This window comes from Procambarus clarkii, chromosome 79 (assembly GCF_040958095.1).
Source record: "Procambarus clarkii isolate CNS0578487 chromosome 79, FALCON_Pclarkii_2.0, whole genome shotgun sequence".
Taxonomy (NCBI): domain Eukaryota; kingdom Metazoa; phylum Arthropoda; class Malacostraca; order Decapoda; family Cambaridae; genus Procambarus; species Procambarus clarkii.
This window is the reverse complement of record NC_091228.1, coordinates 3,690,405-3,701,641: the sequence shown is the minus strand read 5'-3', so window position 1 is coordinate 3,701,641 and position 11,237 is coordinate 3,690,405. Positions and strand designations below refer to the sequence as shown.

The 11,237-nt window shown below is 40.9% G+C and overlaps 1 protein-coding gene across 2 annotated transcripts in view; it reads left to right on the top strand.

The window, feature by feature from the left end:
* Positions 1 to 11,237, top strand: part of LOC123764516 (serine-rich adhesin for platelets-like) — a 94,014-nt gene that overhangs the window by 62,686 nt on the left and 20,091 nt on the right. For both annotated transcript variants that reach the window (XR_011225042.1, XM_045752430.2), the window contains exons 6-8: positions 3,437 to 4,548; positions 4,919 to 5,194; positions 10,042 to 10,335. Coding sequence is in view for 1 of the 2 variants with exons in the window: in XM_045752430.2 (XP_045608386.2) it covers positions 3,437 to 4,548; positions 4,919 to 5,194; positions 10,042 to 10,335 (1,682 nt within the window). In the remaining variant the exon portion in view is untranslated. The remainder of the gene's footprint in view (positions 1 to 3,436; positions 4,549 to 4,918; positions 5,195 to 10,041; positions 10,336 to 11,237) is intronic.

Genomic DNA, 11,237 nt, shown 5'->3' with positions numbered 1-11,237 from the left:
TGTTCTCACTGATGCCAGCATGACTATGGGCTTTTTCAACATGCACGTGCACACACACACACACACACACACACTCACACCAGGTTTCACCTTGGGAATGAATACCTGAGCTCAGCATTCCATTTCATTTGCTTTCTCAGTCATCTCTGTACAGGAGTCTTGGTAGATATATCGTAAAAGGCTAACATAGTTCCAGTGTACAAAAGTGGCAGTAGGGAAGACTTTTATCATTGACTAGTGTAGTAGTCAAATTATTGGAAAAATAATTTAAATCAAATGGGTAGAATACCCAATGGAGCAGAAAAAATTATGTAACAGACAATATGGTTTTCAATCTGGAAGATCCTTTGTAACGTCTACTTAGTTTCTTTGATAGTCACAGAGATTTGACAGGAAACAGAGGGTTGTGTTGACTACATTTATCTGGACCTAGAAAAAGGCTTTTGGCAGTCCCACACAGGAGGTTGTTCTGAAAACTGAAACATACAGGGAGGCTGCTAACATAGATGAAAATGACAGAAAATGAAGGCAGTTATCAGAGGGAATGTATCAGACTGGAGAAATCTCACTAGTGGGGTACCATAGGGTTCAGTTCTTGCACCAGTGATGTTCATTGTCTACATAAATGACATAAGCTGTTTTGTTGATTGCTGTTACTATTTTATACATATTGTAGGGCTTGGTAATCCAAATTCTGGTAACCCAAATGAATTCACTTTCATCTTTCTCGAGTAAATTGCAGGAATAATTTGGTAAACTATAGGAATAAGCAAGTAAACCATTTGAATGTTTTGGTAAAGGATGAGAATAAGCAGGTGAATCTTAGGATGTGTGAGTAAATGGCAGGAACATGCAGGTAAACAGCAGAACTACCCGGGTTTCGGTACAAAAACTTGCCAATTTGTACATTTTCTTATGTACCTGGTAAAGAAATTTGGCAGTTGAATGTTTGGCTAACTCAAGTGTGCCCATATGAGTCGGATTACTGAGTGTAGACAGTGGTCGTACCCTCTTTTTTTTCTCGTATCTTCTATACTTTGCATGTTTAATGCCCCCCCCCCCCCAGCCTTTACTCACTGCTCATGTGCTTAAATGTCTTTTATCGTGTGCTGCTTCAAATGTGGGCACTATACCACTGCTACACACTTCAATTTTGGTCTTACAAATTATGTGAACATTTCTTAAATACATCTCAATGCCTCTATTTAAACATGGTTCTGAAATTTGCTAGTGTAGGACGCACACTCGATGCCCTGTATGCCATCCTCTGGTAACAGCTTACTATTCAGAACCGCTATTAGATCTCTCCTTGTCAGAGGTGTTTAGTATCTTTTCACATACAGTAATTTGTATTTTAAGTGTTACTTGTTCTCCCCTATTCTGCATTCCATTGTGAGATTGTCATATTGAATTATATATGCCATGTGTTCCCCCTAGCAACTTATCACCATCTGCAAACATATTTATGTAACTGTATTACCTCTGGTAGATCATTTATATAGCTAATGAACATTACTGTGGTGCAAAAACTGAACCTTGAGGTACTCTACTAGTGACATTTCTTCTGCCAAATACATTGCTTCTAGTCATTGCTATCATTTGCCCGATTCAAATATTCTCGTCCAATATAGAAGTCAGAAGAGTCTCTATTGCAGGTCTGACAAAAGTTTATTGCTGTTATATTGTTAATTTCCAGATACTGTGCTCATTTTGTTTTATTTATTTACTTTCAAGTGCTTTTATTACCATGTTTGTAAGTGATACAGGTCTATAGTTAAGTGGGTCTTGCAGGTTTCCATTCTTATAGATTGGAACTATGTTTGCCTCTCCTTGTGCTAATTAAGTTCACTGTTTGTAAGGGTGTTTAAAAAATAATCTGTAGTCGGGTGGAATTTTTTTTTATACATATTCCCCTTAGTATTCAAGATGAAACTCCATCTGGTTTGACTGCTTTATTTTTGTCTAGTGCTGAAAGCAGTTTTACAACTACTATATTCATTTTTGTGCACTCTTATTTACATTATTTACATTTGAAAAGCAATATTGAGTGTGCTTTACCGAGTCTCATCCTGCATGAACACACCTTAGAACTGTTCATTTAGTATTTAACAGATTTCCTTTTCAGCTTCCGTAAGTTTATCTCCCATATGTAATCTTTGGATTTTGACTTCACTTGCAAATTGCTCTTATAAATGTATGGAATAGGCAGGGGTTCTGTTTTACATTGGTCTCTTATTTCTGTCTCAAAGTTTCTTTGTTTATCTTCACACTGCTGTATAGTTGTTTATTGCTTGTTTGTAGTACTAGTATGTTTGTGGGTTTGACCACCCCTATATTTGACTCCAATTTTTTTTTTTTTTTTTTATTCTCCACAAACATTCTATTATTCCCATCTTGTTTCCTATATTTGCTTCTCTGTTTTCTTATAAATGTTTGGGCGCCTTTCTCATATATCTCTCAAACTGGCATACATCTTATGTGTTTCCTTTCTGGATATGGTAAGGTTTCCTTACCTTATGCACATGCACAAAATTAAAGAGAAAAACCTACTCACTTTTATCTTTTGTTTCATGTGCTCTACTGAAAATATATTTTCTCACTAGATAATCAAATACTGTTATATGATTGCATTTACTTTAAATTTTGAGTTACTTTCAGGCTGTAAGTTGAAATATGCTATAATCTCAAGGCCCAGCTTTAGATATTTTGCATAGTCAGTCATTGAAATATATATGAACTCTGTTATTGGGCATTAGTTTTATAATCTTAGCTGAGAAGTATGTTACAGAAGTTGAGAAAATTAGTAGGAGCCACGAGGAGGATTCGAAACAGCTCACTTGGTACTCCCAAACAAACACCCTAGACCACTACACCATGACATGGTCAAAAGCAGTGCAACCTGGGATTCCATTGAATCCTCTAGGAATCCTGAGGCTTCCAACTGAAACGCAATCAGGGTTTCACACATTGGTCCCATACACTCTAGCATGTGGTCCAGAAATTCCTCCAATGCCTCTCGTTAACTGCACAATAAAATCGCATTGTTACGTATCCTTTATCACAGCGTGAATTAAAATATCCTTTATTGTCATCTTGTCAAACACGCAACAAAATTGTGCATTTAAAAGAGAAGCATTAGATGTAGAACTACTAGACATAAATCAGAATGCATGGGAGTAATGTGTGAAGCCCTGATTGGACTTCATTTGGAAGCCTCAGGATTCCTAGAGGATTCGGTGGAATCCCAAGTTGCACTTCTTTTGGCCATGTTGTGGTGTCGTGCTTTAGGTTGTTTGTTTAGGAGTACTCAGTGAGAGGATTTGAATCCTCCTCATAGCCCTACTGCATTTCTCATTGATATAATATATCACATTAATGTGATTTCATTGTGCTTTATAGAAGTTGACATTGATTGTTAGCAAAAATCTCTTTGCAGATGGCTCGTCGTAGGAAGGCAGAAGGGGCAACTGAGGGGGAGAACGATGCAGCTTCACAGAGCTCTCGTAGAAGTAAGAAAATTAATGAAATTTCTGGGGAAGAAAATAGCAATGATAGCCATCAAGACGTGGAAGAAGGAAACAGCTCCCGCAAGACTTTGCAGAGAAGCACACGAAGTAAGACTAAGGGAGACAGTGGCAATGGTGAGGTGCAGGAAGAGGAGAGCATGAATTCAAGCCACCTCAGACGTAGCTCTCGTGGTAGGAGCTCAGAGAAAGATAAAGTTGCTGAGGCAGAGAGCAGCAAGCCAAAAACAAGAAGACTGTCTCAGAGTCAGAATAGTGACAAGGAGGAGGAGACTGGCTCTCAGAGAGGGCCAACAAGACGTAAGAGTTTGAGAGGAGAGAGCACAGAAAGAGAAGTCCACACCCCTATTGCAAGGTCACGAAGAAGATCTTCACGAGGTCGCAGCATCGAGTTGGAAGTGTCGGAGGAAGAAAGCCAAGAAGGTAAGGTGGGTATTGGTGGCCAGAAACTAGAGAGCATCAAAGAAATAAGTGAAAATCAAAGTGAAACACCCAAGAAGACCATGGATACTGAAAAAGAACATGTTAGTGAAAATGAAAAATTGGAAAACAAAACTCCAAAGGATGTTTCAAGCATAGAAGACGAGAAACCCCCTCAAAGTCTGTTGGATATTCCAAAGGAGCCTCCCTTGAAAGGGAAAGAAGAGGACAATAAAGTCGAGCAGCCAGAGAAGAAGGAAGGTGATGAGACTCCTAAAGGACCGAGAGAAGAGTCTCCTGGAAAAACTAAAGAGACAAATGCAGAAAGCATAGTCACAAAAGAGAGACATTCTGCTAAAAAATCTGGCAGGGATATTGAAGAAAGTGGTAAGAAGGAAGAGGGAAAGAGGAAGAGAAGGTTGAATACCAAAAATGATGAGCACAGATCAGAAAAGGAGAGTGAAAGTTTTCGTACCTCAAACCCAAAGGAAGAAAAAAAGGAATCTTCTCGGCCAAAGCTTCAGAGAAATGAGGTTAAAATGACAGATGAAAAGAACCAAATTGAGAAGAAAGCAAGAAAGGACAGATCACGTTCCATTAGTCAGTAAGTATTACTACTTTGTTCATAAATTTTTTTTTTTTAATTTTCATTACTTTGTTGTCTGATTTTTAAGGTATGGTTGGATGGCATTTCCCCACCTAAGCTTGTTCCTTTTGGTTGCCATATATACACTGAAATATAAAATATTACTTAATACCCAGCTTCTGACTCGTGGTCCCCCAGTAGGCATAAGGACTCCTGTGACTGATGACCCCAAACTAATATAGCATATATCAGTGCAGAGAGCTTCAGAGAGCCTCTGGGACTCACTCAGAAAATGGCTTTTCATTACATTCAATGCTGGTTTTGTACCTTTTTTTTCTACAGTCAAGGTGCTAAATATAATTAAGGTAATTTACAAAAATATTTTCAGATCGTCTAGTGCCTCACGGTCACCATCTCCTAAAAAAGTAAAGCAGGATGCATCGCGATTAAGTAACAGGAGAAACTCTGGTAGTGATGAGGAGAGACGTGACAAGAGGAAGAGTGTAGATGGTAGGCGAGATTCGAGGGGACACAAAGTTTCTGTTGAAGAAGCCAAGAAGTCTTCTCGTCCTCGGTTACACAGGAATGAAGTAACAATGCTGGAAGATAAATCGGAGAGGAATGAGGGAAGAAGCAGAAAAGACAAGTCTCCCTCAGAAAGCAGGTATATTAGAGAGTACAATATTTTGTCTTGATTGTAGAATATTGGTGAACATCATGATTTATGGCTTCATTTAATGGAGCTAATGTGATAGGATTTATTACACTCTGAACTCTGGTGTTGAGATAATAACAAGTCATGCCACCATCTGTTAGATGTATACTCTTTCTGGGGCCCTCCCCCCACAGTTGCTTGCCTAACTTTTACTCTGGGTAACTTAACCTGAGGTCTTCTGAGACCTCTTCGCCCTAATGGAAACTAGACTCCTCTACAGACTTCCCTCTAGGAGGCTAGAGATCAGACATTAACACCAAACCACTGTAAAACCCTGCTAGAATGCATAGGCACAACAAAACAAATGACTGCTCAAGTGGGAGTTACTCCCACCCCCTACTCCTCCATTCCATTAAGCAAGGCAAATGATCCATGCCTTGGGGAAACCACCCTAACTGTGATGGACCTGACTGCCATTAGGTGGCTGCCCAGATTATCTACATTACCATATGGCCTACTCCTGTACTCATTAGCCTCTGTGACTAGATACCTCCAGCACTTGGTCCCTCCTGTAGCCTCTACAGATTTCCAGCTAAGTGGGATTGGCTTTCCATGGAACTTGTGTTCTGCTTGGGCCATTTCATTGTTTTTCTTTTTTATTCTTTTTCTTTTGTGCTTTTCACAGTTGTGTTTGCACTCGCATTATGGGTGCTGTAACTTCTATTTAGCTTTGGCTGTGGCCAGGGTCTCTTTCTCTGGGGTCTTCTCAAGTTTCTTTGTAAATCTGGGTTGAAGGGTTAAGCATTTTTTCCTCTTGAGTGTGACTCCTCTTGAGTAACTATGTTCCAGGCAACACACAAAATTTATTCTTCTTGCAGGCAAGTTTATGCACAAAAACAGTTTTTTGTTTGGGATATTATTCCCCCTTTTTTTTTTTACACCTAATATAATTGTTCATCATAGACTGCATGAGCATATTAAATGACCAGCATGTCAGCTGGCTTTGCCATTTTGGTGTTGAACTTTGGGTTTGTCCAAACCACCCCCTCGTGCAGCTGTATATCAGGCTGCGAAACTCATCTGTGCTTTCGGCTTTTGCTGTCCCTGTCCCTGTCTGTGGCAAGGTAACTAGCGAAACTCATCTGTGCTTTCAGCTTTTGCTGTCCCTGTCTGTGGCAAGGTAACTAGCTAAGCAGGAAACCCAGGCACTAGGGACTGAAAGAACAGACGCCAACAACAGCTTATAACAATGTAGCTATAAAGAGTGCCCAACGTGTGCCATATATACAAGCATGACTACTCTAGCACACCCCCATCTCACAACCAATACGGTACCCCTAACCAAGGACCTACACCAAGGAGTCAATGACTTGTATTGCCCAGGACAAGGCTCTCCATCTCGATGACCAGGCCTCTTGTCAAACTCAACCCCCCAGCCCAGGCGGGGATCAGGGAGTAGAAGAACTCCCAAAACCCTCTCCAGGTAACAAACTCAGGTCACACAGCACCGCTCCTGTGCAGGTAAGTCCATTACGGGCTCACCATAGCCCGTGCTATTTGGAACTTGTTCCGAGTAGCTGAATCTATACAAACAACAACAACAAAAAACTCACGCACTCGCTTGAGAAGCAATAATATCAGTACAGGGGGCAGCACTAAATGATCACCCAGGGAAGAAAACCTCAAGTGCATGCAGCCTGAAGTGCACAACAAGCAAAGTCCACACATCACAGCCAGAAAAGAAAAACATGCACATAAAGTAAATATGAAAATAAAAGAAACAAAACAAACAAATAGATCTCCCCAGGACAAAGCTCGAAGGGTGACTGGCACAAAGCTGAGTAGTAGTGGGCCCGTTGCGAAAGAAGGCAACCTAGACGCTCACTATAAGAATCGACCACATGAGCAGCAGGACTCGCCTTCGAACCTGCTGTGGGCAGGGGGCTCCAGACAGCCAACTAGCACTGATGGGTTCAAGCTACTTTAAATTGAACCAAATAGTTTGAAATGAATCGTTGGTAGAGTCCTTTGGCCATTGCAATGCTTTGTTTTCTATGAATTTTGCAGTTATCTATAAAGATTGGCTTGCTTTCTGGATGCTTTCCCAGGGAGGAGGATGATGTTAATAAGACTCTGCTCTGGGTGTTTCCTGAAAGGAACCAGGTTTTGGCTCTGTTCCTCAGTAGGCCAAATAGGATTTACAGGTCTTGCAACAGATCCTTTTCTGCTGGACTGTTTGACGTGGACGTTCATTTACCTGACAGAGCTGAGGCTGGGCCTGACAGCTGAGTGGTCAGCACTTGGGATTCATAGTCCTGAGGTTCTGGGTTCGATCCCCGGTGGAGGCGGAAATATATGGGCAGAGTTTCTTTCACCTTGATGCTCCTGTTTACCTAGCAGTAAATAGGTACCTGGGAGTTGGACAGCTGCTACAAGCTGCTTCCTGGAGATGTGTAACAAAAAGGAGGCCTGGTCACGGACTGGGCTGCGGGGACACTAAGCCCCAAAATCATCTCGATATAACCTCAATATAATCTCTTCCCCTTTTCCTCCCCAGTTAGGTTGTTGCTCTGGGTGTTATCCCAATTGGAACCTTATTCAGGGTTGGTTCTTCTAGCTCTTAAAGCCAGCTTAACCTTTGTTTCTTGTTCTTCTGGCCCTCTGTTGGAGCCCTGGCATTTTCTCGATCTGCCACTTTCAACAGATCAGCCTGATTGTATACCTCACTGGTTCGACCTCCTCGGCTCTGCAAGTCTCAAGTTATTGATGCAAGTATTGATGATGCCCTAGTTGTTTTGTCTTACCATTTGCCTTTGGCAGAGCCAATGGCAAATGCTTTCATACAGTTTCAGCACCAATCTGCAAGTTGTCTGAGGCGATCTTTCACCTCGTGCTGGCTTCTGCTGGTCCTGAGCCATCTTGGTTGCTTGAGAAGATATTTGTCTTTCTGTCCTCTCCTTATTTCACCTTTGCCCCTTTGGTCAGTAATAGTTTCCTTTAGACAGTGTTTTGTTGGTTCTTGACTCTGGTTGCAGGGTTGGGAAGCTTCATACTCTTCTTTGGAGGCAGGGGTTCCGTTCCTTCAGCCTTGGTGGGGAGTTTGTTTGTCTGCATCCTTCTCACTTCTGGCAAAGAATGAATTGACTGGCTTCAGAGGGGGGGGGGACCCACTATGATGATTGATGGTTGGTCCTGTCGGAGTGGCATCATGTGTTGTCTGGTGGTAATGCTTCACCATTACCTGTGTTCTACTGGTTCTGCCTCGATGGATGCATTGTTGTTTGACAATGTTTCCATGGGATCCTGTTCCAATAATCATATTTTTCAGATTATCCTTAGCTTCATCAAAACTAACCAGGCCTCAGTCTACACTCAGGCATCTGTCATGTTCATACACATGCAGGATTATCTGCCGTTTTCTGCAAATGTCGTGAGGTATAATATTCAGGCTTGGAAGTTCTGAATATTACAGGGTCTTGGTCAGTATTTGGTTAATGTCTCTGGTCGCAATCTAGTGTGGCTGGGTTTTCTGGCCATGCCTTGATCAAGGCATGAATAGTATCTGCTATCTGTCCTCCTGGTGGGTCCCTTGTTTTCCTGTTTTTCTGTAGTTAACTTTAAGAAGCCACCAAGGAGCCTTCCAGAAAACCAACACTGTCAGGCGCCTGACAGCTAGGTGAACAGCGCTTCTGATTCGTAATCCTGAGTTTCCGGGTTCGATCCCGGTGGACTATCAAGATTGATAGTACAGTAATTAAACTCCTCTGGCTGGTAGAACCTTGGTGGCTCTCAGACTCGCTCACCCCCTTCCCGGGTCTTATCAGCTCCAAACTGATCTTGGAACCTCCTGTGGGCCAGAGGCTCTAGGCTGTAAGCCATTGGTACTAATGGCTTCAATCTAGTTTCAAGTGAACCAATTATTTAGGAATGAACTTGTTTGCAGAGTTGTTTGGCCATTTCAATTATTTGTTTTCTTCAAACCTTGCAGTTCTATGTAAGGCTTTGCTGACTATATTGATGCTTTTACTGTGAGCATGATGTTAATAATCCCCAGCTTTCTGCACCTCTCTTAGGGAACCAGATTCTGGCTCTGGTTCCTGGTAGGCCAAACAGGATTTCTGTGACTGATGTGATGCAGTAGTGGGGAGCCATCTCGGCAAGATAGTTTTAGGGACCCAGCAGAGCTTTAACAGAAAGAGTCATTTCATGACATTCAAAACTGGTTTTATTTTGCTTCATGGCATTTTAATTTGCTCCATAGCATTTTGATCTTGCTCAATGGCATGTGATCTTTGTTCCGTGGCAATTTGTTTCGCTCCATGGCATTTGATCTTGCTCCATGGTATTTGATTTTACTTCATGATGTCATATTATGTTTAGTATTAATAAGGTGTTAAATATATCAACTCAAGTTAAGATTCAGGAAAACCTTGTTAAGTACTGGTTTTAAAACGGTTCTTGATTTGTGGAACACAGTACTGGCTAACATATTAGACAGACATCACTTTGTTTCAAGCATAAATTAGACATATATATTTGAATGAGTTTGGTTGCATGTAAATAGCTGCTGCTTCATATTCTGCTATTGGCCTTCTGCAGTTTCCTTAATTTATGTTTTTTGATCAAATTGGTTGAATGTTTCCAAATCATTGTATAGGCTGAGAGTGCATTTGCTAATGTTTATTCTGCCATCAAAGCACATCTTATTTTAAGTAGAAAAGCACCGTGCTGTTGTGACTTATCCTACATCGGTATTAAATAAGATTTTTCTTTTATGGAGTTAAAAAGAACTTGCGTGAGTTTTCCTTTTTATGCAAATATTTAATTGAATGTTAAAGCTAGTTGTATCTTTTCAGATCATCTACCGATTCTTCAAGGTCGCCTTCAAACAGAAAGCACAAAAAGGCACGTTCATCTTCATCCTCTAGTTCAAGCAGTTCTTCAAGATCAAGGTCTAGACATTCTAGGAAGAGGTTTGGGTTTGCTAAGACAGAGTCTGATCGCAAGAAGTCGCCAGGAAAGAGGCAGGCTTCCCGTACTCCAGAACATGAAAAATTGAAAGAAAACATTGACGAAGACAAAATAAAGCACAGGCCTATTCATTTCCATGGAAGTGGAAAAAAATCTCGGCATTCTCGTTCTCGCTCAAGGTAATGATCCCATGAGTGTTATTAAAAGCCTTAACTCTTGCACTGTACTATTAAGCCATGAACATATATTGTAATGCAATAAGAGAGGTATTTATTGTTTTGACTATAATCTACATTTCTTCTATATTTGTCTATTCTTTAAATATATTTCTGGGGTGCCACCCTCATTGGCACTAGTATCGGGGCAGTGTCCATATTGCCAGGCATATGTGACCGTCTAATGGGTTACTGGGAGCAGGCGTGGTCAGTCTCTGGTTCCGGCTGGCTTGCTGGCTAGACTAGACAGCAGCGAACACTATTTCTACTGTACTGAAAATTTTACTTTTTGTTTACTGAAAATATCAACACAAAAATCAGTGTTGTACATAAAAAATTATATAATACTGTGTTGTATAATACAGTATAATACAACCATATGGCTATGTTAACAAGTTATGAAGTCAATTTAGCTGCTACTAAAATGCATATTGCCAGCTACGCACAGACATTAACAAGCAAGGTGTGCGAGTTGGAAGGTTGATATTACCAGTAAAAGATTTCCTTGGAAAACCTGTCAGAGAGCATGACAGGTAAATGACCTATAAAAGGTAATAATCCTAATGAAAGGCTAAAGGAAGACAGTAACATCAGAAAGCAAGCTAGCAGTGCTAGGTAAGCACAAAAATGGTGAAAGGTGCACTATTGGAGTACTGCAGACTACACACACACTGATCTTTCAAATAGCTTCGCACAGGGATCATGTGGTTCCTCAAAAGAATGCATGATGTCTGCTTGTTTTCCCAGGAATCATTACAGTGCAATGTAATTTTGCAAATTGTCCTGTCACACACTTGGCATTTTGTATTATGAGATTTACTTGGTATATAAACTGGGGATATTTCCCTCAATTACTGTAGTTGCTA